Below are 27,999 nucleotides of genomic sequence, written 5' to 3' on the forward strand. Positions count from 1 at the left end.
TTATTTTGTTCTGCCAAAACCCACGATCGCAGTCAGTTGCGAACCTGAGAACACGAGCTAGTAGCAATTAACTGACGAATCGCTGGGTCTATTGTCTATTGTTACTAAATCAAATGTCACTCAGGGGATGCGGGTATTGCTAGTGCGGTCCAACCCTGAAAACCCGGGTGAAACTGACACGGGACTACTTGAGATCGCGCGGGAAATTCACACGTGGACGACGTCAACACGCAGTCAATTTCGAAAGAGGGGGGAGGGAGTCAATGGAGGGGAAAATAAATCATAAATGTTTATACATATATGTATATGTTAGTACCGGAAGCGTGGAGCTCGGGGATGGCATTGTTGATTGAGATGTCCGGGAAGAGGCGCTCGGACTTGGGGTGGTGATTTATTTGGGAGGTGGGTTTGAAAGGGAGGAGGGGGGGGAGGGGGGGGGGGAGGGGGGGGGGGGGGTGGGAGGGGGGGGGGGGGGGGGGGGGGTAGTGGCAAGGAGATAAAAGGCAGGGCTTGGTTGCAAACGCGCACACGTCCGGGCATTGAGGTCGGCGCAGATGTGCGCGGGTTGGAGAATGTGGCAAGAGATTAGCAGAGGGTGGCCCCTGGTGCCAGCGAGGACGAGGGTGACACGGAGCCGAGCGGAGCAACGGATGAGCAGCGGCCCCGGTCCATGTCTTTTTTCTCTCCGTTAGACAGTCGTGCACAATGGGAGGTGCGGAGACAATAGCACCGGCTATTTCCTAACGCAGCGCGGAACCTGGGAATTCTGCTGCCGGTTTAGTATTTGGCCGCATATATTTTATTATCCAGCGATCAATAATCGACTACTTTACATTTTTTTGTGTGTTTTTTTTGCATACGACTTAGTGCAAACACCAGATGTAAATGATGTTCAAGTATCACATCCGCATGGTTTGCAATGACCTGAAGGTGCTGGTTTTGATGAGATCTTTCGCGATGCAGAGGAGCGAGCAAGATTTGGAGACGGGCCGGAGAAGGGGAGGAGGTGGAAGAGGAGGAGAAGAAGAGGGAGGGGGAGGACGGCTGGCCAGATTGGGATGCGGCTGGCCTCCCTTTCCCAATTGCTCGTCCCGGTCCGACGAGGATTGTTACGGGTCGAACGGTGCCGGGGCTGGAGGAGGATACGACGACAAGGGGAGGAATGGTGCGCTCCAAACCGGCATGGACTCCGTGTCCCTGAGCAGCAGCGACAGTGGAATGAGGAGCCCTCTGTGCAGAATCTGTTTCCAGGGACCAGACCAGGTACAGCGAGGAGAAATGCTGAGATACCACATTCTGCTCACATATTCCTATCATTCTCAGCATAGCTACTGCATCTAACGCTCAGAGTTAACAGAAGACTGAAATGACAAAGCTTGGGCATTATTTTGCAAACGGTTATTTGTTACAGATCTGTATTAAGATGTTATTTATTCCCGCGTGCGTAGACTAAGGGGCCACATAAGACGCCCAGGAATGATTAAAGGATTCCTTGGTTTCTTCAGGCAAGGCACCATTAAAATTAGAGTCAGGGGAGATGATGTTAGGATTGACTTCACACAAAAGGGTGGTGGCAATTTGGGACTTCCCTCCCCACATATAAAAGAAAAGTAAATTAAATTGTAAAAACATTTTTTTTTTCATTGGATGGTAGCACTGAAGGATATGGAGCAGGGGTGGAAAGATGGATTTAAGATGCACATCAGTCAAAATAGGAGGGGGAAGTAGGACCGAATGGCCCCCTCCTAAACCAGTATCACGATTTTATAAAAGCATAGTGTTCATATCTTTTATAGATTACATATTAACATTACATGGAAAGCTGGTTGAACTCTGAGAAATGTGTTTGGTGCTCGCCTGCAATCAAAGGATGTTGTAAATGCACAGCAGGTTAAACAGCATCTAAAATGAAAGATCAGGCGTGCCTTTAACGGATAATGATGTGCCAGGGTTAGGGAGATCCTTATACAGGGAGGTCAAGAATTAGGTGTGTAGAGGGATGGAGTAAGGGGAAAAGCTGGCTGAAAATTGGAGTGTCCAGGAGAGACACTTGATGGTGACGTTGTTGGCTGTTAATGATGGAAGGCAATAGGCATTTTGTCCTTTATTGCCCAAAAGTCTTGTTGCAATAGTACAGGGCTTTAGTGAGACCATATCTGGTGGACTGTGCTGTTTTGGTCTCCAGATGTAAGGAAGGATATACTGGCCTTGGTGTGTAGATTGACAAGATTGATTCCTGGATTAAAGAGGTCATGCATTAGGAGAGACGGACTAAAATTGGTCACAATCATTGGGGTTTCAGAAGAATGAGAAGCAATCTCATTGAGACACTGGATTTTGGAAGGGATTTTACAGAATGGTTAAAGACAGGCTGTTTTCCCCATGGCTGGAAAGTCTGCAACTGGAAGAAGGAGGGCATTGTCTCAGAATAAGGGGTCATGAGAATGATAAATTATTTCATTCAGAGCTGGTGATTCTTTACAGTTCTTCCACACAGAGGAGAGGTTTGCTTGGGTGTAACATTTATCTGAAACCAAGCCGAACACGGGCCAGCTGAACCTGAACTTGGCCAGCACATGAGGGCATAATCTGAACCAGATGTGTATAGTTGGGTGCTGAGGGGTTTAGGTTGGGAGGGTCTAGAAGGATGGGTGGTCGTTGTACTGGCACAGGGCTTCACCTTGGGTTTCACTGTCGGCACTGCCCTTGCCTGTCTGATTGACTCGGTTTCTTCATGCTCTTGCATACCATTTCAGAGAGCTCCCTACCTCAATATGTACACACACACACACACGCACACACACACATATATATATATATATATGCCACCACCTTATAATGAAGTTAAATAGTGACAGTTTGCCTGTCCCACTGAGTTACTCCTGGATTTTGTGTCTATCTTTGGTGTAAACCAACATCTGCAGTTCCTTCCAACACAGTGACAGGTTTAACTTAATCGCCAAAGGGCAAATCCACGGGATTAGGTGAAATATGGATTTTACTACTCTGTCCCTTGTGGAGAGTGAAATTGGACAGGGTGCAAAACCAGTGCTACACATGATCAACTTCCGAACAGATGGGCAATTACTTGGTTATAATCTGTACGTCTCACAGACGTGAGACATCTGCCTCTCGGTTTACAGGTGAGCTGGAACATTCAGTGATGTCCAGCTACCCGGCCTGTGGTTGCACTCGCATTCTCAATAACTCGTGTAACCTGAAGACCAGTGGTTATTCTGATGCTGGGACAAGATATCCTCTTCGGTTATTGTCTGTTAGTGACGTTAGTAAACATGGTGGGCAGATTTCCTGTGGTTGCTATTTCCAGCAAAGTTGGAGGTGTAGTTTAAATGCGAGGGTGAAAGCTTGACCTGAGTGTCAGCTGAATGGGGATTTCTTTGTCAGATTTCATGTTATGGGTAACGGCATGCTCAGCAATGGTAAATAGTAATGTTTGATTCTGTAGAGAATGAGGTGAGGCGGCGGCAAGGTGTTGTCAACTTTATCATTAATGTGAACTTGATGGTAGATCCCGACTGGCGGAAATGCATGTACTACAAATAGCAGTCTTGACATTAGCATATTTTGGCTTCTGCATTAATTGACAGGATGTGGCTTTCACTGGCTAGGCCCCACATTGTTCCTTGCACTGAGTGGTTTGCTTGGCCAGCGCACAGTCAAGCTCGTTGCAGTGCGACTGGAGTTACGCTTAGACCCAGACTGGGTAAAGGAGCTAAGTCCTTTAGAGAGCACGGAAGGGGGGGGGGGAGAGAAGGAGTGGAGACGCTTTTAAGAAATATAATAAAGTTTAACGGGCATTTTACCTTACGTTTTCCCTGGTCCTGAAAACTCCAATAAGCCAATCAAAATTCCCGGTCAGCAAAGGAGATTGCCTACGGCTGCCCTCGACTGCCTGTAACTAAATAGCGACCCCACTCCACTGCGATACGAGTTATAAAGAACCATGCCGACCAATTTTTATTCGCGGAAAGTTTTTCAACATGCTGAAAAATCTTCCGAAACCTAGCTGAGGCCGCGAGTATTCGGGAACTTCCCTCGAGCATGAAGGAGAGTTCCAGTGACTCAGGCCTCCTCCCACATCCCAAAGATGGACAGGCTGGTAGGTGATCAGTTATTATAGTAAGAGAATGTAATAATATTACTTGTCCAGTAATTTAACAACTGTGCCAAGTGGTTCAAGCCCCAGTCTCGGGACTCAAGCCGAAAAAATGAGGCTGTCACTTCAGCGCATGCCATCTTAAGGCTAACGTGTTTAACTCAAAGCACCTTCTGCCTACTTTTGTAGATGAAACATATCCCACAGTCACCATTTCAGAGAAGAGTAGGGAGGTTTTCCTGACAGTGTCCTGGACATTATTTATCCCTGAACAAATATCTACTCATTTCTGTTTCTGGGAACTTGCTGTGCACAGACTGTGACAATAGTGACTGTACTTCAAACTGTGTAGAGCTTACTAAGACTGTGGAACGCTCTATAGAAATGCATGTCTCTTCTGAAGATTGTTGTGAGGAACAAAAAAAGTATTTTATTCCATTATGTTCGACCTATTTGCACTGTGTGAGTGGATTAAGACAACATGTGTCTCTTTGCACTGCACATCTCGTATGTGTATGTGACGAATAAACTTGACTTGACTTTTCTTGAAGATCTGGAATAAGTCAAATTCAGGTTTGGAAACAAATGTCTCCACTTGTGTCTAATTGTAGAGAAGTTGGACCATCCTATTTAACTCTGCTGAAAGTGAATCTGTACATTTTGCTTCTTGGGTTTAGAGAAATTCTAATTTCTTATCACCTGCATTGGACTTTACCAGCAGCATACTCCGAGAACCATATCTCAATACTGCAGAGGAAGGAGCTTTTCTGCTTATCATGTCTGTGCTGCCCAGAGATTTGTAAATATTTCCTTTTAATATTATAGGATTGGCAGTTGTAATAAAATGGCTGCTAAACTATTTCCTGCCACCCCATGCAACTTAGCCCCACAGTTGCATTTTGGCTCATAGAACCATGAGGTCAGAATTAGAGGAGTGTACAGATCTCAAAGGACTAAAACTGGAAGGTAGACAAAAAAGCTGGAGAAACCCTTCATCAGTCTGAAGAAGGGTTTCGGCCCGAAACATTGCCTATTTCCTTCGCTCCATAGATGCTGCTGCACCCGCTGCGTTTCTCCAGCATTTTTGTGCACCTTCGATTTTCCAGCATCTGCAGTTCCTTCATAAAGGACTAAAACTGGAGACGGGTACACGGGGAGAGATAATGCCATGGAGAGATTGAAATGTTCAGGGTTGGAGTGTTTAATGAAGATCTACAATAGCAAGCACAGGAGAATGGGAGCACAGAATTTGGTGCAAACTATGACAGAAGGGATGATCATGTTGTTGGGGCTATACTATAGGCCCACAAATAGTCAGCAGGTATTAGAAGAACAAGTATGCCAGGAGATTCCAGGGAGCTGCGAGACGAATACGGTTGTCATGTTAGCGGATTTTAACTTTCCAATGTAGATTGGGACTGTCATAGTGCCATGGGCTTAGATGGGTGGAATTTGCCACATGTGTTCGGGAAAGTTTCCTCAGGCAATGTGCAGAGGGCCCTACAAGGGTGAGGGCAAAGCTTGAACCACTTATAGGAAATTGGGAGGGGCAAGAGACTGAAGTGTCCATGGCCGGCCCTTTTAGCACCAGCGACCACTGTTCTATTAGCTTTAAAATAGTTACGGATAAAGACAGGACAGGCCCACAAGTTAAAATTCTAAATTGGGGCAAGGCCAAGTTTGATGCTAGTACGCAGGAATTTGCTAACGTTGATTGGAGAAGGTTGTTTGTGGGCAAAGGAACATCCGGAAAGTGAAATGCTTTTAAATGTGCAATGACAGGAGTTCAAGGCATGCAAGTTCCTGTTTGAGTGAAGGGCAAGGCAGGTAGGTGGGAGTAAGGAAGCTTGAACAATGAGAGAAATTGGTCTGGAAAAAGGGGACATGGGACAGGTATAGGCATAAGGGATCAAGTGTATCCCTGGAGGGGTTTCGGGAACCGAGGGGCATACTTAAGAAGGAAATAAGAAGAGCAAAAACGGGGCAGGAGGAAGCTCTGCCGGAAAATTCAAAGAAATATTGTAAGTCCATTAAGGGAAAGAGGGTAACATTTTGTTCCTCATGTGACGGCGCCAGTGGGATAAATTACTCCTTGTTCCTGTGCAATAAATAAGGGGTTCAGCGGACACACCTACTCCTGTAGAATGGGCTTGAGAGGTTGAATGGCCTCTTCGTGTTCTTGTGCAAAACACTTTACTTTCCAAATTCAGCCTACCTTTTATAATTCTACTTCTGCTTGTCAAAGGTTATACACATTATAATGTTTGTGCAGTCATTTAAGAATGGGTTAAATGCACAAAACATATGAATTGATGAAAATTGAGTTACATGGGTAAAAACTCATAAAGACACCTGAATTAGGATTCGATTTTCTTTTGTTAGTTACCATTTGTAATCGGCAGAAAATCAAAATGAATTGTCCTTTATCCTTAGTTCTATACAATCATAGACAATTACTGGTCATTGCGATTGAAACTTGCTTTGTCTGGCACTTCATTTTAATGTAAACTCTTGAGCACCAAACACTTGGTAGGAGGAGCGCATTGCAGAGTTGGTGGGGCCTTCCTCTTGCTGTATGGATCTGTGTGCTCTCTCTGGTGAATATAAATGATCCCACATCTGCTACTTTGAAGCTGACACCCTGACCATCATTCATCCCTTAGTCAACATTAGTCGAAACCACTACTTAAGGCACATTGGCCTTTTCTATGTTGGAATATTGGCCTAGTCCTATGTATTACACTTGAGCCTCATAACCTCTTGCTGTATAAACAGTTAGAATGACAATATTTTGTTCCTCATGTGACGGCGGCAGTGGGATAAATCACTCCTTGTTCCTGTGCAAGAAATGAGAGGAGTTCACTGGATAGAATGAGCTTGAGAGGTTGAATGGCCTCTTCGGTTTTTTTTTTGTGCAAAACAACTTACTTTCCCAATTCAGTCTACCCTTTATAACTCTGCTTCTGCTTGTCAAGGGTTTAACACAGTAATGTTTTTCAGTCATTTAAGAATGGGTTAATTGTACAAAACACATAAATGGATGAAAATTGAGTTACATGGGGTGAAAATGCTTAAAACACCCAATTTAGGATTCAATTGATTTTTTTTGTTATTTACTATTTGCAATTTACAGAAAATCAAAATGAATTGTCTGTTATCCCTATGTGTAGGAAGGAACTGCAAATGCTGGTCTTGACCCGAAACGTTACCCATTCTTTCTCTCCAGAGATGCTGCCTGTCCCGCTGAGTTACTCCGGCTTTTTGTCACTGTCTGTTATCCCCAGTTCTATATAATTATAGACAATTACTGGTGTTTGCGACTGGCAAAGTTTGAAACTTTCTTTGTCGGCACTTCATTTTAATGTCAACTCTCAGCACCACACACTTTAGTTTAGTTTATTGTCACGTGCACTCAGGTACAGTGAAAAGCTTTTTGTTGCGTGCTATCAATTCAATTCAATTCAACTTTAATGTGGACGGAGAGATTGGTGAAATCTATCGGCGGGACTCCGAGTTCAGCAGTGTGATTGTATTGTTGTAGAAGCTGTTCCTCATCCTACTAGTACGTGACCTGAGGCTCCTGTACCGCCTCCCTGATGGGAGGAGGGCAAACAGTCCATGGTTGGGGTGGGAGGGGTCTTTGATGATCTTCCCGGCCCGTCTCGGACACCGTTATCGGTGGAGGGCATCCATGGCAGGGAGCGGGGCACCGATGATGTACTGAGCGGTTTTCACCACCCGTTGTAGTGCCTTCCTGTCCGCTACGGTGCAACTGCTGTACCATACCGTGAAGCAGGTGGTCAGGATGCTTTCGATGGTACAGCGGTAGAAGTTGGTCAGGATCTGGGGGGACAGGTGAGCTTTCTTGAGCCTCCTCAGGAAGTAAAGGCGCTGCTGTGCCTTTTTGATCAGCTTGGAGGTGTTGAGGGACCAGGACAGATCCTCCGAGATGTGTACCCCGAGGAATTTGTAGTTGGAGACGCGCTCCACCTCAGTCCCGTTTATATGGATGAGGGTATGTCTGCCCCCTCTGTTCTTCCTGAAGTCAACAATAATTTCCTTCGTCTTCTTGGAGTTGAGGACGAGGTTATTGTTGGCACACCAGGCTGTCAGGTGCTGGACCTCATCCCTGTAGGCTGACTCATCGTTGTCACTGATCAGTCCTACCACCGTGGTATCGTCAGCAAACTTAATAATGGCGTTGGATCCGTACTTTGGGATGCAGTCGTGGGTGAAGAGGGAGTAGAGGAGAGGGCTGAGCACACAGCCCTGTGTTATAGTGGAGGAGGTGAGGTTGTTGACCCTAACAGACTGTGGTCTGTTGGTGAGGAAATCCAGTGTCCAATTGCAGAAGGAGGTGGAGATGCCAAGTCCGCTGAGTTTGGTGATCAAGCTGGCGGGGATGACGGTTTTAAAGGCAGAGCTGAAATCAATGAACAGCAACCTGATGTAGGTGTTATTGCTGTCCAGGTGGGTCAGGGCAGAGTGTAGGGCCGCCGATATGGCGTCCTCTGTAGACCTGTTGGTCCGGTAGGCAAACTGATGGGGGTCCAGTGTGGGGGGGAGGCTGGCTTTGAGGTGAGCCAAGATCAGCTGCTCAAAGCACTTTGCAATGACAGGGGTGAGTGCCACTGGGCGGAAGTCGTTGAGACTCCCTGTAGTTTGGGCACTGGCACGATGGTTGATGTCTTGAGGCAAGTGGGGACAACACCCTGGGCCAGTGACAGATTGAAAATGTCAGTGAAGACCAGGGATAGTTGTCTAGCACATGCCCTGAGCACCCGGCCAGGGATGCCATCGGGGCCGGCAGCTTTGTGCTCATTCACCTTGCTCAGTGCATCTTGTACAGCAGAGGTGGAGAGGCTGAGGGGTCGTTCATTCGGGGGTGGAGCAACTTTGATGGCTGGAGTTTGGTCAAAGCGAGCATAGAAATGGTTTAGCTCGTCAGGCAGGGAGGCGTTGTCTGGGGGGGGGGTGTTAACTTTCTGGTAATCGGCAATGGATTTGATTCCTTGCCACATGCGCCTGAGGTCGGAGTTGTTGTGGAAATGCTCCTCAATCCGCCGTTTGTGATTGAGTTTAGCATTCCTAATTCCATTTGTCAGATTGGCCCTGAATGAGCTGTATCCCTCAGTGTTGCCAGATCTGAAAGCGGCATCCAGTCTGCAAAAAGACTATATATGATTACAATCGAGGTGTCCACATTGTTGAGATACAAGATAGAGGGAATAACGTTTAGTGCAAGATAAAGTAGAGTAATGTTCGATCAAAGATGTTTCAAGGGTCTCCAATAAGGTAGACAGTAGCTCAGGACCACTCTCCAGTTGGTGATAGGATGGTTCAGTTGCCTGATAACAGCTGGAAAAAAACTGTCCCTTAATCTGGAGATATGAATCTTCACACTTCTGTACCTCTTGCCTGATGGGAGAGGGGAGAAGAGGGAATGTCCAGGGTGAGACTCGTCCTTGTTTATGCTGCTGGCCTTGCCGAGGCAACATGAAACCAAGGCACTGGTAGGAGGATGTTGAAGATCCAATCTGGCTGGGCTGCATGCTAAACGAGGGAAGAAAAGATCTGGGGACTGTGAACTGGCATAATCTGAAGTGCATAGAGGTGGCAATGGCACAGGAAGAGTTTGGCATGGGGAGAAAGGGACTAACATAAGGTGTTTCCCACGAGGTTACCAGTCACTCGGGTGTTGTAAAAAGCCCAAGGAGTGAGCAGATAGCACAGGGAAGATGAATTGCACCTCAGGACCAGCCGGGAGATGGAGCTGGCCGCAAACCAACTCCAAGAGACTTGACTAAACTGGTAATTTTTTGTTAAGTCCACACTTTGGAATTATTTGGCCTTTGCAATTAATTGATTTGTTGGCTTGTGTGAAGGACAAACAAGCCAGGGAAATAAATAGAAATAAGTAGTCAGACACCGAATAGTGTAGAAGCGCAGAAGGATTTTTGGAGTGAGACACAAAATGCTGGAGTAACTCAGCGGGACAGACAAGGATTTTGGAATGGATGGATAAGGTAATTAAAGGCCACAAACAAATACTGGTTCTTATCAGTCGAGGCATAGAATACAATAGTGGGGAAGCTATGTTGGAATTGTATAAAATATTCCCATATATAAGATTGAGAGCTGAAAAGCCTTAATACTCTTTTTGGCTAACGTGAATAAAATGGGTTGAATGGTACCCGGTGATGATAGCTGGAACAGTGTGTGGCTAGAAACCTAAAGGCCCCTTGTCAGAGGCTGAAAGAGACCGAGTAATCATTTTTAATGAGGAACTTCATTCTGAGGGGAGTGCAGGCTACACAACATTTGTGTATGTTTGACCTCGGTCTGTATGGCTGTTGTTCCAGCTACTGTTTTTGTGGTTCTGCTTCATATCAAGTGAGAGGTGGCTACAGAGCAGTCTTTCTGTACTCTTATTATCGAATAGTACAAAAGTTTGGTTTTAAATGCACAGACCAGTTTTGTTTTCAAGTGAGAGTTAGATTTAGCTCTTCGGGCTAAGGGAATCAAGGGATATGAGGGAAAAGCTGGAACAGGGTACTGATTTTGGATGATCAGCCATGATCACCATTCATAGCAAAAGGATTTGAGTATAGGAGCAGGGAGGTTCTACTGCAGTTGTACAGGGTCTTGGTGAGACCACACCTGGAGTATTGCGTACAGTTTTGGTCTCCTAATCTGAGGAAATATATTCTTGCCATAGAGGGAGTACAGAGAAGGTTCACCAGACTGATTCCTGGGATGTCAGGACTTTCATATGAAGAAAGACTGGATAGACTCGGTTTGTACTCACTAGAATTTAGAAGATTGAGGGGGGATCTTATAGAAACTTACAAAATTCTTAAGGGGTTGGACAGGCTAGATGCAGGAAGATTGTTCCCGATGTTGGGGAAGTCCAGAACAAGGGGTCACAGTTTAAGGATAAGGGGGAAATCTTTTAGGACCGAGATGAGGAAAACATTTTTCACACAGAGAGTGGTGAATCTGTGGAATTCTCTGCCACAGAAGGTAGTTGAGGCCAGTTCATTGGCTATATTTAAGAGAGAGTTAGATGTGGCCCTTGTGGCTAAAGGGATCAGGGGTATGGAGAGAAAGCAGGGATGGGATACTGAGTTGGATGATCAGCCATGATCATATTGAATGGCGGTGCTGGCTCGAAGGGCTGAATGGCCTCTACTCCTGCACCTATTTTCTATGTTTCTATCCCATGACCAGCCCTTGGCTTTAGTTCACAAAAGTTGAAGTCGGTACTCTTGTGCAGTGCTGAGATAGTGCTGCACTGTTTGTTTTTACTACACACACATAAACACAAACAAACCCATCACCATAATACAAAATAAACAAATATTCTTAAATATTAAATTACTATTTCCGCATCCTTATTGAGGATACATTCCACCCCCCGCGGTGCCCAGCGGTCCCGGAAATCCCCCAGGGCGCCCATGGACTGCGCGTAGTCCCTTTCTATTAACACCCGGGTGCGGACGTAACCCCGGAAAAGGGGCAGGCAGCGGCTCAAGTGCTACACTGTAGCCACAGTAGTGCTGACTGTACATCGAACTGTAGGAGGGACAGTGCCCATGGGGTGTCGCAGTGTTGATGGGACAGTCTTGATTGAGCGTTGCACTCTTGGTTGGAGGCGCCATCTTTCGGATCAGCTGCTAAGTTGAGGTCCTGCCTTTTCTTAGGTGTGTGTGAGAACCTCTAAAGAACCACTTGAAGGAAAAGTTTCACAGTTCCTTATATCCCCACAGCTTCAGTCATTGATTAATCAAGATCACTAAGTCGGCTTTTAACCTTCCCTCCATTGTTTGTGGGATCTCGCTGTACAGAAGCAGGCTGCCCCGTTTTCCCTTTCCAAAAGCGTAGGCGTTTTGCAGCGTGCGGAAGTGCGGGGCATTGTGATGTGACCCAAGGGTTTGAATGATGCTACAGAAATGCTGGTCTGCCTTTCTATAAGCAGATGAGCAGAGTGTGGATGAATAGCTCCCTCTAGATGCTTCTGGAGAAACTAAGGGTTGGCAGTCAGTTTTATTGTGTTGTCACTACCCCTTTAAATGATTGATTACTTATGGTTGGATTGGGATTAGGGAAGACAATCTAGATAAGGCCAATGGAAAGCTCAGGCACATTTCAGTGCCCCCTTCTTTATCACTCACCAAACTCTGCACTCAACCGCTGCCCAGAAATGTGATGCTGCGTGTGATGTGGAGTGTTTGATGGCATCAGACGGGACTGCAATGTATGCCATCCTTGATTAGCCAGACAGCCCTCATTGTCTGCACCGACACATGAAGAGCGCCTGTTTTGCATTCGATCCCAGTGGAGGTGGGTGGGTAGTGAGGAGAATAAATCTCGCCAAAAAAGATCAAGATAAGTGTGTTGCTCGGTGTGATCTCATCCAAAGAGTATTTTTTAATGTAGTGTGAGAATAACAAGGCTAGAATGATTCAGGATCCCTGTGGGGTTGTCATCTGTAATTGTGCCATCTAGAAAGGATAATAATAGACTCGATGTACGTGTGGGCTGTGTTATCACTGTCGATGTGGATCAGTGTGCTCCGAGACATGTTGGAGACGACAGGAGCAACACGGTTCAGCTCCACCTCGGGAAACAAAAGTGGAATCTGCACCATTCAGTTAGTTGGTGTGTATCAGTGTGCCTCCGTGTGTAGCACTCCTCCTTGAGTCAGAAGGTTGCAGCTTCAAGTCCCACTCCAGAGACCTGAGCTTCATTGTACAAGGCTGAGAGAATGCTGTGCTGCTGGAGGGCAACTGCTGCACCGTTGGAGCAGTTGTTTTTCAGAATGAGCCATTAAACATATCTTCCTTCTCAGATGGGGATTAATGATCCTCTGGCTGCTATTTGAAATGAACAAGAGAGTTCTCCCTGGTCCTCTTTCACAATCTTGTTTTGAAAAGAAACAGATTATCAGGTCATTTCCTCACTGCTGTTTGTGGGAGCTTGCTGGGTCCAAATTGGCTGCCACGTTTCACACATTGCACCAGTGACTGAGCTTCAGTGAGGCATCATTGACGGGCTGTGACACAGTTTGAGGATGTGATGAAAAGGTGAGCAGTGATTGTGACCCATTACTTTGCTGTGTGTGGCGCAGATAAGGAGGCCGTTGCTTCTCCCTGGCCCCATGGCGTGTGCGAGTGACCTGCTGTTTATTGTGTCTGCCTTTGTCTTGCAGGGTGATCTGCTGAGCCCCTGTCGCTGCGATGGCTCTGTGCGTTGCACCCACCAGCCGTGCCTAATCCGCTGGATCAGTGAGCGAGGCTCATGGAGCTGCGAGCTCTGCTACTTTAAGTACCAGGTCTTGGCCATCAGCACCAAGAACCCCCTGCAGGTCAGTCACCGACACTCACTGGCATGTGGGGCAAAGGAAACGGGTCTTTGACGCATTTCTTGTGTGGCGATAGTTGTTTCCAGCTTGGCCTCTCCATGACAGATCACGGCTTGAGTAGGGGTACATCCCATTTTACAGCACTTCATGTGCGGTGACCTACAGCATTACAGACCAAAGTTTGGATAAGGGACTAGTCTCAACAGTTCCTTCATCCTGATGGCTGAATGGCCTCCTCCTGTGCCATCAGTGTCTATGTGCACTACAGCCCCAGACGACAGCTTCAATCCTGATGGAGCTACCCCTTGATGTTCCAGTGCTACTCCTCCCTAAACCCTTTCCCACCTCCCACCCCCCCCACCCCACGCATGGCAAGTAGTGACCTAATATCCGTGGCTCTTCTGCACATCCTGATGAAAGGTGCTGATGGTAATGGGAAGAACTACAGAGCGAAAGGAAGGAGGTGGGGTGGGGGTGAGGGGGTGGTCAGGGTTTACCAGCATGAGCTCCTGTTCTTGCGCAGCATCAGGTGGGAGCTGCTTGCAGGCTGCGGCAACTCCCGGTCAGAAAGATAGGAATGAGATGAAGGGAGTGGGGAGGGAACCCGTTCCCCAGCCTCAACTACCTTTTACTGACTGCAGTTCTGGCAGTGGGTCGGTGGCATACTATCATAGCAGCTGTTGAAGAGCATGAACATTTTGTTTTAAAGTTGGGAAAGGGGGGTGCAGGGCAATGACTAAAATGCCCCTGAAAAGTCAAAAGATTGCCACGCATTGGAGTTCCAGCACATTGTGCCACCGAGCTACAAACGTGTAATTACCACACTCGGTGCCTGAGCCATGTTCTCTGCCAACAACGCACTAATGCAGCACTCCAGCACTGTAAATAAAGATAACTGTATTCAGCTCTCTCTTTCTCGCTTACATTTCGGGGAGATACAATATGATCTTGGGAGATTTGCTGGTACCTGTAGTTATATTACTACGTCATAATCGCAGCAGGTTGCCGAAAATGTTCAACATGTTGAAAATCCAGCGGCGACCAGAAAAAGGTACGGCTCTTTGGGCCATTACTCACCACCAAACAGGCTTTTACCCCGAAACATGTTGACATTTTTCGGCAACCTGCTGTGACTGACGGGTGCCGGCAAGTCGCCGAAAAAATCGCGTAAGTGGGACAGGCCCTTTAATTTTGCACAAACAACTTTTTTGCTGTTCAAAACAATCTGCCGAGAATGTGACACTGCCTCACAGACCTGAGACCAGGGACAGTGGGGTCTCTTCCACAGTGCATGCATGAATGACAGCTTCCGACCCACACCCACAGCGGAGTGCAGTGTGAACTCCAAACGTTTCAACATTCATTCCTGGAAAACCGCTTGAATGTGATTGGAAAGAGAGGAGGGATGTGGTGGGATGCAGAGTGCGACGAAGATTAGATAGAGAAAGAGAGGGGATAGAGAGAGATAAATGGGGAGGGGATGATAGAAATGGGTTTAAAGGCGGTGGGCAAAAGATGGAGAGGGCTTCTGACTTCAATTGATGCCAGCATCTTGTTAGTGAACAGGCAAACCTGCCCTGCATTGGCAACCGAGCTGTGCTGCGAATGTTGGCAAAGATTTGCTGTTGACGAACAGCAACATAGACAAAGTAACAGACAGATGAGAGGGATTCAAGGAATACTAAGTGTGCCTAGTCTGCAGAGAACATTTCATCTGTTCCCAGTTATTAACTTTGTTTTTCTAACCACCCCACCAGGGGACCTCAAGTGCAATTTCACAGGCATCAGCTGCCCTTAGGTACTTGGCCTGCTTGCTCACTCATTCTTTATGGATAGTGCAGTGGATCAATGGGTAGCCCTGCTGCCACACAGCTTCAGAGACCCACGTTCAATCTAACCTATGGTGCGGTCTGTGTGGAGTTTGCGGTGTCCCTGTACCAAATCGTTTTCACCCGGGTGCTCTGGTTTCCTCTCACATCCCAAAGATGTGCTGATTGGTAGGTTAAGTAGCTGTGCTGAATTTCCCCAAGAGTGTACGTGAGGGGTAGAATCTTGGGGTGGGGGGAGAATAGAATGTGATTAGTATAAATGGATGCTTGATAGGTGGTGCGGACTAAGTGGGCCGAATGGCCAAATTCCATTCTGTATAATTCTGTCGCTAGGTGGCAGTTAGGCTGTTTAATTCTGCGTGGTGTCGCCTGATCCTATGGCTTTCCCGGCTTCTCCACACATTTAGTTTCCAGCAGAGAGTGTTGGGGTGGGGAGCTGGGGGCAGGAAGATGATTAGAAAGTCAGTGGATTTAACAGAACCGATCTATTCAGCCTAGGGTCCCCATGTTACAGAAGGGCTACAGGGCAGTATGACTGTGAGGGGGAGTGCTTCCCTATGGGAGCGGCTGTACAAGGGATGACTGAGCTATGGGAGAGGCAGTATGAGGAAGGGTGTCAGAGGCAACATTTTGGACACAATTTTAATCCAGGGCTCCATCAGCCCCTCTGGCTATGCATGGGTATTAAAAATGCATGTCACTATTTGTAGAAGAACAGGGACACTCTCCATGATGACTGTAATGCAATAGCCAACAACCTGGTCATTTAGTGAATTCTTGCTTGAGGGAGCTTGCTAGGCGCAAAGTGGCCACGCATTTTCCTTCACTCTGTATGGCTGTGAAGTATTTTTGGGATACGCTGTGCTCATCAAAGACGCAATAGAAATGCAAATTAAAGCCCAGTTGAACTTGGCAACACAGCAAACACACGCAGTCTTAGTGTGTGAGAGGGCAGGACTAAGAGAGAGGATCATGTGGCTGAGGTCACGGAAGCATTGTCAAGCAACTTCAGCTGCTGTAGCATGAGGTGGCAGCACATAGGATCACTGGCTCGCATCGTATCAACCTTTTGGTCTCTTGCATGCAATCCTGCACCTTCTGGCAGCTCCAAGTGGCATTGTCCTTTAATTGGGCACCATCTCTGCTTAGAACCCCCTCACCCAAGCAAGCGATGGACCATTCACCAAATGTAACACCAGTGTCTTTCATTGGAGATGAGCTTCAGCCTCTGGAGTCCAGGTGCCACTTCCTTCAATGGATTGTTAAAGAGGGCAGCTACAATGCTCCTTGTTCATTAACTAGAAGATATTACTCCAAGGCTGCAATGTGAGATGCAGCAACTGGGACCAGTCTCCGTTTCTCCTGCTTGGTCAGCATGAATCTGATGGGCCAAATAGCTGCTTCTGCCCAATGGATCCCTCTTGCACTGGTTATTTGTAATTGTCCCAGTCAGGCAGAAGTTTCTTGTAAAGGAATTCCTCATCCTGTGCGTATTCGTGGAACTTCTGATAATGTGAAGAGATTCCCTGGAGGCTAGATGGAAGGTTGGAGAAACTTATTGAATTCGTGCAATCCTTCCAACCATAGTCCCCTGAACTTCCCCTGACCTGTATCCCAACAAACTGCCACTCCCTGCTGAGCAGTTCATTCAAGGCTCAATACCACCATCTTGCTTGGTTGTTGGCGTGTGGATTGCATATGATGACAACTGCTTCTCCAATGGAATTACTGTTATAGAAGAGCAAGTGTGTAAGCTGCCTGCGGGAGCTCACAGATTTCCTTCTGGGATTCTGGTGTCCCATTCCATTTTGAAAGACCTTGCGCTAAACATTGCCACACCCGTGCCATGGCAGGTGTCTGACACTGCATAGCAGGCACTACAACTGGCGTTTGTCGTGGGATAGTCTCAGCTGCAGCTGAGGCTAACTCTCTGGGTGCTGTCGCATTGGGCTTGTCTCTGTCCAACTTCCCAGTGTGCTGAATTTGGTTGTGGGTCATCTCTGTGGAGCAGCAGAGCCAAGTTCCTGTGCTGAGGGCTCCAGACAGATTCATAGAACATAGAAGAGTGCAGCACAGGAGCCAAACTGTGCCAAACATGATGCCAAGACCAATTCTTCTCCCTGAACATAATCCATATCCCTCCATGTTCTGCATATCCATATGCTTATCTAAAAGTCTCTTAAATGCCACTATTGTATCTGCCTCCACCACAACCAGAGTTGCTGCCTTACAGACCAGAGACTCAGGTTCGATCCTGACTACGGGTGCTTGGCTGTATAGGGTTTGTACATTCTCCCCGTGACCATATGGGTTTTCTCCAGGATCTCTGGTTTCCTCCCATACTCCAAAGACGTACAGGTTTGGAGGCTGATTGGCTTGGTATAATTGTAAATTGTCCCTAGTGTGTGTAGGATTGTGTTAGTGTGCGGGGATCGCTGGTCGCTGCAGACTGAATGGGCCAAAGGACATGTTTCCGCGCTGTATCTCTAAGCTAAACTAAACTAAACCACCCCTGGCAGCACGTACCAGGCACTCACCACTCTGCTCATTGCACTACGTTTTTCCATGAGAAGTCACAACTGTCCACCCAAGGTCACAATCTGGCTCACAGACTCCTTCTTGGTCTTCCAATAAATCTGCAGTGGACATATGTAACTTGTGTCAGTGATTCCTGCTCAAATAAAAATGTGTATTTGCTGAGATCTGATCCCTCGGCGTTGGAGCACAGCTGGAAACCATTCGACCACCTGCCAGACAGACAACTTGCTCCTCATCATTTCCTGTGACTCACTTTAATAGTTATCCCTTAAATAACATCCCAGATAATATCTTGTTGGTAATCACATTGCTATTTGTGGAATTTTTCCGTGCGCAAATTGGCTGCTGCAATTCCTGGCTGCAACTCAAATGTCAACCTCCTGCCACAGTTAACCATTCCAGAGTCAATTGGATTCTCTGGTGCAATCCAGTATGCAACAATAGATGGGAAGATTTTGATTTCAGATCTGGCTTCCTTTCATCTTGCTAAGCTCCCCCTCAAATCGGGGCCGGATTTCATGGGCTTTGGATTCCCACCAGTGCAGGCATGCTACAGCTGATTTTATTGCCAATATGAACGCATTGTTGGGATCATCAGGATAGATGGAGCAATGCTGTTGAACACATCACTTCACGTCCCTGCACAGTGAATAACCATCGACCCGCTTGGCTAAGTTGCAAACATTCCACATTAAAAACATTGCCACCTGGAGACTTCTGCCAAGCACATGGGTCACATTGCCGTCTGCTCATCTTGTTGGATCCTCGTTCAAACAACCCCTTCCTTGCTCTGGCCCTTCCACAGAATAATGGTGAACATCACGTACTAAAATTTGGCCTTGCCGATCTTTCTTTCGCGCTTATTTGTGACACCTCGTCATGCCCAGCAATACTTTGGGCCTTGCCAACCACTGATTTCTTTTAGTTTGCGATCTTCCATCTGGATGTGCTTGGGTTATCTCGGTAAGATTTTAGATATTCTAAAAGCTCAGTTCTTGGGGTTTTGTGACAGAGAAATTGTGGGCAGTACCATCTCTCCTCAGGATCAAAATGTCATAGATGCACGTCCAGTGCAGAGACTCGAGCATAAAAATCCAATCTGACCATTACAGTGCTGGGACTGAAGGAAGCACGGCCTTTGACCACCAGTCCTTTGATAATGACCCTGTAAAGCCCCTAGTGTTTTGTTTTAGTAAAAATGGTAAATAAATGGAGGTTGCTGTTGTCCTTTGGATGAAATGCTAAACCAAGGCCTTTCTGATCTCTTAAATGGATGTAAAAGATCTTGCAATCACTACTATGAAGAATTCTCAATGTCCTAGGCCAATATTTGTCTTTTTGCCTACCTCCCTAGAACACATTGTCTCATCTTTATAAGATAGTTATTTGTAGGAGCATGCTGTGCATAAATTGGATGCCACCTTTCCTACATTACTAAAATTATTTCAGTGACTGTGAGGTGCTCTGGGACATCCTGAGGTTGTGAAAGACATCATAAATTCAAGTCTCTTTTTCTTTCAGATATTTGTGAAGTATATCATGTGTACATGAAAATTGCATAGTTAGTTTGCAGTGTACTTTTGGGTCCATGGGATATCCATCTTCTCAATTCCTCCTGAGTTTGCGCTATTTCTTGTGTTGCCTTTGCTCCATCAAGGACTTAATATAGTCAGTTCCGCCGAGCTGAGTGGCTCTCCCAATAAAATAATGTCCCGCACACTTTCATCTCTGTCCCTGGCGGAATGCCTGGGGAAATCAGTGCAAGTAGGTCCCTTCTCTTCTCAGGGGCATCGAGATTTATAAAGAGGTGCTGGACCTTGTTCTTGATCCTGCTGCTCTCTGCATGCCATTTATTGCAGGTTCTGTGACGGTGCCATAGATAGCACGACTGGAGATGCTGAATAAAGTCTAAGCAATGCTCATCCGTCCCTCAAACTGTGCTTGATTGATCATTCCTAGGCCACGGCATGTCAACGTGTTTCAACTGTTCCACCGCTCAGCAGATGTTTGCACTGGTCAGTGGGTTTTGGGGTCGCGACACAATCACCGAAGACTGAGTGGACTTTGTGCTGAACCTCTGTGCTGGCAAGGCTGGCATTTTATGGCTCTCCCTCAAACAGGTTAGACATTGTAGTCAGGAGTAAGTGAGTAGGGGTCCACAGGGGGAGTTTGGTTTGGTGCTCCAGGAACACCTTGGGTTGTCATTGGTAAAACAGGTATGTAGATGTACAAGATTGGGTTCACATTATGATTTTTCCGTTCCTTCACACTCTTCAGTCCCTCTCCAAAACCCACCCACCCTTCCTGCTGGAATAGCCTAGTGTCCCTCCATATTGGCCTGCAAGAAGAGTAGAGACCTGAGCAAGGGAGCAGGGAGCTGGTGGCACCCATGCTCTGTGCCCACAGCGTGTCTCAATACCGATACTGTTTTTATTATTACTTATTTACAGGATGTGGGTATTGCTGGCAAGGCTGGCCCTTTATTCCACAGCCCTCACTGTGTTTTTTGAACTGAGAGGCTTCATGACCACTTTGGGGCAGTTAAGAGTCAACTACATGAGTATGTCTGAACCAGGTATGGCAGCAGATTTCCTTCCCAAGAGCACATTGTTTAACCAGGCAAATAAACGTGACATTTCACAATGACTCAACAGTTTTACACCCACCACCAGCAATCTGTCATGTTTTATTCCAAATCTGTCTGAAGAAGGGTTTTGACCCGAAACGTCACCCATTCCTTCTCTCCAGAGATGCTGCCTGTCCCACTGAGTTACCCCAGCTTTTTGTGTCTATCTTCGGTTTATACCAGCATCTTCAGTTCCTTCATACACACCAATGAATTTGTTAACTAGGTTTAAATTTCCCACCTGCTGCAGTGAAATTTGCCTGTGACCTTATAGTTTCTTCTGGGTGCTCCAGTTTTCTCCCACATCCCAAAGACATAAGGTTTGGTATGTTAATTGGCTGTCTTAAAATTACCCCAAGTGTGTAGGTGAGTGGTCGAATCTGGGGGAGGTGGGGGGAGTTGATGGGACCGTGGGGAGAAAAGTATAGTGTTTATGGGTCAGTGTGGGCACAGTGGGCTGAAGGGCCTGTTTCCATGTTGTATATATGGCTCTGACTCAATACTTCCAAGTCAAGATGATGTGCAACTTGGTGGGAAAATTGCAGAAGGTGGTGTGTGCCTACTTCCCTTTAAGGGGCCTGCCGAGATTGAGGTGGAGGAGAGGCAGGGGGATGATTTGTTGTCAAATCTGTGCTGCCTTGTGTCTGATATTTCCTTTATTCCCACACATGGTTCATTCACTTCTCTGACTTTTGCTGCCCAGCACCAAGTGTGTGTAAATATGTAATTTCAACCCTGGGTCCAGTAGCCCAGTTAGCTCGGAATTGGTTACCATACCAGCAGGACCTCACTTTCCCTACCATGCAAGTCTCTCATCTCTGCTGGGAAAAAGGAATGAGTTGAAGGAAAGAATGGAAGTGGGGTACGGGGAGAGTGGAAATGGGAACCCAGACACAAAGCCACAGCTCATTAGTTTCACATTTTATAGTGGAACTGCACCATGATGAAACGCGAGTTAAGGCACCCTTGCTAAGACAGATCCCGTATCCAACCTGTACTACACCTGGAGCCGCTTCGCACTGTGACGGCCAGTCCCATCCCAACGCCAATCGATCTGTCATGTTAGAGTGCTATTTTTTCTGAGCAATCCTCCGGGCTTGTTCATTCAGCTGTAACTTGAGCCATCTCGCGGGCCAGACCTTTAGGTGACTCCCTGGGATTAAGAGTCCCAAGATGTCATAATTTCATGCGCAATTGCATTGGAATCATGTGATACTAGCAACAGGTGCTTAGCTTTAATGTTATTCTCTTTCCCTCTCATGTTCCCAACCCTGGCCCACTCATTCTCTTGTGTTGAAATTGCTCACATAATCTTAATTTCTCTCCCCTTCCCCATTCTAACTTGTTCATTCTGTGTTTTATTTCTGCCTCCCGTTTCATCTTGTCTCTGGTCTGCCCCCTCTCTCTTTCCACCTTGTATTCTCTCGCCTTCCATCTTTTGCGCCCTCACCCCTCCCATTCCAGTGGCAGGCAATCTCCCTCACAGTGATTGAAAAGGTGCAGATAGCCGCAATCATCCTTGGCTCCCTCTTCCTAATTGCTAGCATCTCCTGGTTAATTTGGTCCTCCCTCAGTCCGTCGGCTAAGTGGCAGAGACAGGACCTGCTCTTCCAGATCTGTTACGGGATGTATGGCTTCATGGATGTCGTCTGTATAGGTGAGCATCTCTGAATCAATGGTCAAATTGTAGATTGTGCTGTGGGCAGTGTTCGTATGACAACCGAGATTCAATATGTCAGATTGCACAAACGATTAAAGTCGGGGTTCCAGCCTCTTAGACTAACTTGGTGCACATCAGAAGTGTGGAACTGTTCACATTTCCTTGCCTCTTCTCCCAAGACTTACTGTGTCTTGCAAATCTTGTCTTCATTAGGTTTCAGGTTAGCTTGGCTGGTTGCACTTTCACCCCTCAACTCAGTAGGCTGTGGGTTCAAGCCCCACTCTAGGACTTGAGCGCATTATCTACACGGTCCCTCTAATCGCAACATCATAGCTTCTGTCTGTTTCACAGGAGGCATTATATACTTGCCCCATGACAATAATGATGCACTCTTGGAAGTAGGGCAGGGAATTTTCCCAATATCCCGACGAACATTCATCTCTTGCAACAACACGTAGGCTGGCCTTTCATTTTATTGCTGTTTGTTTGATCTTGCTGTGCGCAAATTGCCTGCTGCATTTGGCTCTGTAACAGTGACTCAACTCTCAAAGCAATTCATTCAATGAGATGTTTCTGAGCAATGTGATGAGGCGCTATAAAATTGCAAGTCTGCCATTTCTTGTCTGCTGCCTGGTTCCCATCTCTGGCTTGAATGGCCTCATTTTAAAAATTCACAAATTTTGTCTTATTTGGGCCAAACTTTCCTCATTTTTACTGAGCATGTGCAGAAAGGTCTCAAGACATCATGGGAGTGGTGCTGCTCCCACCCAGTTGGGTCGTATCTATGGAGTGAGGCAAAACTCCCATGATGTTCTTTATCAATTGAGCGGATTCAATGGGCTCGCTTTATGACCCACTGATCAATCAGCAACATTAAACAGGTTCTGCAGTTAGAGTCTGCCCAAAGACATTTGTGATGTTTTATTCTTTATGTCCAATAAGATTTATATACAAAGTGATGTTTGTGGGCTGTACAATGCTAACCACAGTTTTACAGAGATTACAAAACTGCAATCTGAGAGCACATATCCCACTCAGTCTGTAATGACCCTGACCTAGGCTCTTAGTGACACCAGATGGGGCAAGTGGCTGGGGAACCTTCCCTTCCTGCTCCATCGCTGCAACCTGCCACTTGTCAGCCAAGTCAGTATTGAATGTTCCAGTGGAAGAGGTAACACTTTAACTCCAGAGGTTACAATTCCACCGGGACTTGGGGCTATTAACACAGAAGTGATGGAATCCTTAGGTCACGAGACCAGAATGCCAGTGAGGCAGCGCATGTTGCTCGTGGTAAGTCAGAGAACGCATTGTCTAATAATACAACATAATACTCTGGAGCATATCAGAAGGCACTGTGCAAGATGCCCCCTAATAAAGGTTAATTTTCTTTTAGGAAGGCTTTCCTGGTGGTTTTCTGAGACTCTGTTTAATGTCACCTCTCCTTCTGAGGCTCCAAGATGTATTCAAACCAGGAAATAACAACTCTCATTTGAATAATGTTCTTAACATAGCAAGAATCTTTCCAGAAGGATATCGAACAAAATTTGACACCAGGAACATATGAGGCCTGGTTTGACAGAAAGTGTACAGCAAAAGCCACCTAGACCTGTGTCAGGATGACTGTGCTTCAGTCCTAGCCCATTCTTCAGTTCTTCACAAGATTATGACTAGAGTGGTGTAAGAGCTGTTAATCTCCACGGGTGCATGAGGGCCATCCATTGAGACACCGTGCTTCGCTACAAGACCATACATATTACCATCAATGCCTTACATTTATATAACAGGAAAGGTCCCAAAATTCTTCTCATGAGAATAACCAAAGGTCAGGTGAAAGAAGTTGGTTTTGTGAAGTATTGTAGAGGAGGGAATTCCAGAACCTTGGGAGAACTCCAACTTATTCCTTCCACCCGTGGAACACTCTCCTAAATAGTGTCAACACCTGGAACACTGTACTTGGTTTGCATGGTCAAGGGCTGCCTATTGCTGGCTGACATGAGAATTTCAAAAGGTACATTTGGCATCTCCTCCCCCAGATGGTGTCCACTCATGATCAGTCCAAGGACCATCCCCCATGCTCTGAATGCTTTAACTACATCTCCTCCAGGTAGAACATATATGTTGTGGAAACTAGAACCACTGGAAATAGGAGATTTTTAAGAATTTTCAAAAATCACCTGAGACATGGGACCGTCAGCATTAATTTTCCATTCCTAATTGCCCTAGCGTCACAGATAGCCCAGACTTCATAAGGAGGGCAGATTTCCATCCCTGAAGAACATTAGTGAACCAGATAGGTTTTTACAACAATCCTGTAGTGTCATGATTTATATACTTATATTAGCTTATTCCCCTTTAAATTTCAGATTAATGTAATCACCTGAATTCAATTCCCTATTCAAAGTTGTGGGATCTAAACTTGTGTCACTAGATCAATGGGCTAAACCTCTCATTGTTAATCTAATAATTTAAACCACTGCTTCCATACCACTAGCAACTAGGGCAAAGGAGCATTGGGAATTTCCAAGTAAATCAATTATGTGGAGTTGTCTGTAGAATTTTCTCAACTGGCTTCTGTTTTGCTCTTTTAAATTATCAAAAAAAACCTTGTTTCTAATTTTGAAGGCTGACCTCCAGTTTAAATAGCCTTAAGTTAAGTCATCATACCTGCCTGACCTTTCCCAGCGGGAGTTCGTCTGCTGTACATAATGCTTCAAATTAGTCAGGAAACTACTTTTCAGTGGAAGCAACAAAGAATATCTGAAAAAAGAGACTCAGCACATCAAAGCTCATTCCCTTACACCTGAATTTTTTCAGGGTCATATTGAGATACATTTTAAATGTTTTAGCCTTCATTTTTATTGAGGTCCTCTTTGAAAAAAGGAAGAGGAAAATAAAAGAAAGATGAAACTGGCACAGCAGTAGAGTTGCTGCCTCATAGCACCAGAGACCCAGGTTTGATCCTGACCATGGGTGCTATACTGTACGGAGTTTGTACATTCTCCCTGTGATGGCGTGGGTTTTCTCCAGATGCTCTGGTTTCCACCCACACTCCAAAGGGATATTCAATGTTTTGTGTCGAGATCAGGACTGAGAGTGTAGTGGGGAGATAGCCAGTATAAAGAGGTAAGGGGGAGGAGTGAGGCCGGATGTTGACATGTAGAACTAGATGAGGTGGGGGATGATGGGCAGCTGGAGCCAGGTGGGAAATCTAGATAATGGTAAAAATGGAAAAGGAGAACAAAGGGAGAGAGTACTAAGGTGAACCAGCAGGAGTGGGAACAAAACACCGGGGATGTGGGAAAGACACAAAGTACTGGAGTAACTCAGCGGGTAACTCCAGCACTTTGTGGGATGTATGCTAGGCTACCCAAGTGAAATATTAGATGCTGTTCTTATAGTTTGCATTTGGCCTCATTGTTGTAGTGGAGTAGGCTGAGGACAGAGAGTGTGATATGGGAATGGGAAGAGGAGTTGAAATGGCATGCAACCAGGAGGTCAGGATAGTTATTGAGGGCAGAGCACATGTGCTCTGTAAAAAAAGTCGCCTTCTCAGCCCTTCATCTCGCCAATGTAGAGGAAGCTATATCAAGAGCACCAAATGCAATAGATGAGGTTGGCAGCTTTAAAACTGCAGTCTGGAAGCTGAGCCGAGGATTAGACCAGAATTCAGACATTCGGGTTAATGCAAGACTACTTCTCACAAAGTACAAAATAGGATTCATCTTACTCCACTGAAGCAATAGGAGGGTGATGATTATATAACAGCTGACACTCTTTACTGCCTTGTTAGTGCCACTGGTGGAGGTCACGCTTGTGTTTTCCAAATATCTTTCAAAAGAGAATGAAATAACCTACGTTCTGCAGGGAATAAAGGGCAAGGATTTTATTACACTCATCTTACAAGGCCAAATAAAAATTGTCAGTAAGTGATAATTCACCCATCTTTTTATAGCGATCTCCCCCCAACGACACTAATGCCCCATGGTTTGTAACTTGCCATCCATTGGAGAGGGAATCACTACCAGAAAGGGAGCGATGATCAGTTAAGCACGAATGAGCCAGCGCCTGCAGTGCCTTTTCAAGACTGCGGTGCCTGGTATCTCAGTGAAGAAGCCCTGGGGTCCCTTCAGCTATTGTTGCAGACCCAAGCATCTAGAAGTGAAAACCCTCTGGGTGGGTGCAAATTATACCATCAAGTGTGTTTTAATTTTTCATTCCCTATATGGCAGCATGCTCCAGCTTCCTCTCAGTCGAATAATGAGAGCCACATTTGATAAATTTGTGCCAGGATTCCTCAACTCCTTTCAAACACATGCTAAATGTGAGATGGCTGCTCCCTTAATTGAATTGGCCTCGTAGAATAAAGATCTGGACTACTGCATTTAGACAGTGCCTCTGAAGGCCTATAATCTGCCATGTTAAATAGACATCTCGTTTATAGTGAAGTGCTGTCACTTGACATAGGCTCACCTTTATTTAACCTTACTTAACAAACTGCTGCAGAGCCAATGGCTGCACGTGCCCAACTCCAATACCACTTTACGGCATGTGGAATCATAGAAAATGTACCACAAATAAAGAGACTATGGCCCACTGTCCCTGTGCCAATCAAAAAGCTATACAGCATAATTCCAAGTTCCAGCACTGATTCAGTAGGTCATGGCTCCATGTACATGTCCTGTTAAAATGTAGTACAGGTTTATGTCTACATCACCCTCTGCTTAAAAAAAACAAAATGTATAAAAATGGCCTTTATTACAATCTGACAATGTGCACTTTAACCACATGTGATTTTTTTTCTACTACAAATCTCAAATTGTGGAGCACAGAGGCAAATAAATAAATGATGCGTCTTTGTCCCAAACATTATGGAGGGCACTGCGTCTCATTCAATTGTTTGGAGGTCTTCACTACTCTCTCAGCAGTGTGATTGCCTATTTTTTTTGTTAATTGAAACCATGTAGCCTATTTGATGATCTTGTAACATATCCCGTGGTCTAGTATTGTAACCTTTTTGAAGTCAAAATTGCCCCATCCCCCTCTTTTTCATCCCCTTTCCTATTCCATCTGGGTCAAGCCATCCTGAGCCAAGAATACCTTATTCGTTCAGCTTAAAGAGTCATGGAAGGAGGTCAAAATTAATGATTCAGCTTATGGTCAGAAGCGGAGCTAGGCTTTCCGCCAGAACCCAGAGACAATTCAAGAAATGTCCTGATATATTAACTATTGCTCAATGGTGATAACATGATGTGCGGGGTTTTTGAGCTTAACAGTTCACATGCTCTTTTGCCAGGCCTCATCATTCACGAGGGATCGTCTGTGTACCGAATCTTTAAGCGCTGGCAGGCTGTGAATCAACAGTGGAAGGTACTGAACTATGAAAAAGCCAAGGACCTTGGGGAAGCCATTAGTGGGACAAGCAAGATAGGGGGAAGGAATTCACGGACGAACCACTCGTCAAACAATGACAGGAGTTCCAATCAGCGCACTGAAACCATTTTGAACCATCACTGTGGATATACCATCCTGCACATTCTCAGCTATCTGAGACCGAGCAACCATCAGAACAGTAACAACACAAACAGAGAGCTGGTCATGCGAGTTACAACTGTCTGAGGTTAAATAAGAGAGACCACTCACTGAACCTCATTTAAAACAAAGACAACCAAAACTTTAAAAGTACATGCGACAAAGCCAAGTACTGCTGGGGCTGTGAGAGTGAATTAAACTGAAGGCTCAGAATGGCAACAGCAGTGCAATGGGCCATGCTGGGCCTCAATCTCTACGTCTGGAGTCTGCCATCTTTATTGTTTTCTAAACCATTTTTAAAAAATAAAAACTTTCTCCTTAAAACATTATGGGGGG

General features: G+C 45.9%; 1 protein-coding gene across 1 annotated transcript; it reads left to right on the plus strand.

Moving 5' to 3' along the window:
• The first annotated feature begins 515 nt into the window (after nucleotides 1-515).
• Nucleotides 516-27,980, plus strand: LOC129714665 (E3 ubiquitin-protein ligase MARCHF9-like). The gene is made up of 4 exons (XM_055664401.1): nucleotides 516-1,263; nucleotides 13,329-13,484; nucleotides 21,939-22,131; nucleotides 27,428-27,980. The coding sequence occupies exons 1-4, from the start codon at nucleotides 886-888 to the stop codon at nucleotides 27,748-27,750; spliced, it is 1,050 nt and encodes a 349-aa protein (XP_055520376.1). The 5' UTR covers nucleotides 516-885; the 3' UTR covers nucleotides 27,751-27,980.
• Nucleotides 27,981-27,999: the final 19 nt, after the last annotated feature.

The sequence above is a fragment of the Leucoraja erinacea genome, chromosome 40 (genome assembly GCF_028641065.1).
Source record: "Leucoraja erinacea ecotype New England chromosome 40, Leri_hhj_1, whole genome shotgun sequence".
Lineage (NCBI taxonomy): Eukaryota > Metazoa > Chordata > Chondrichthyes > Rajiformes > Rajidae > Leucoraja > Leucoraja erinaceus.

Coding starts and splice junctions, on each gene's coding strand:
- LOC129714665 (XM_055664401.1), top strand. CDS start 886: ATGATGTTCAAGTATCACATCCGCATGGTTTGCAATGACCTGAAGGTG. Junction 13,485..21,938: donor GCACCAAGAACCCCCTGCAG/GTCAGTCACCGA, acceptor CTCCCATTCCAG/TGGCAGGCAATCTCCCTCAC. Junction 22,132..27,427: donor CATGGATGTCGTCTGTATAG/GTGAGCATCTCT, acceptor CTCTTTTGCCAG/GCCTCATCATTCACGAGGGA.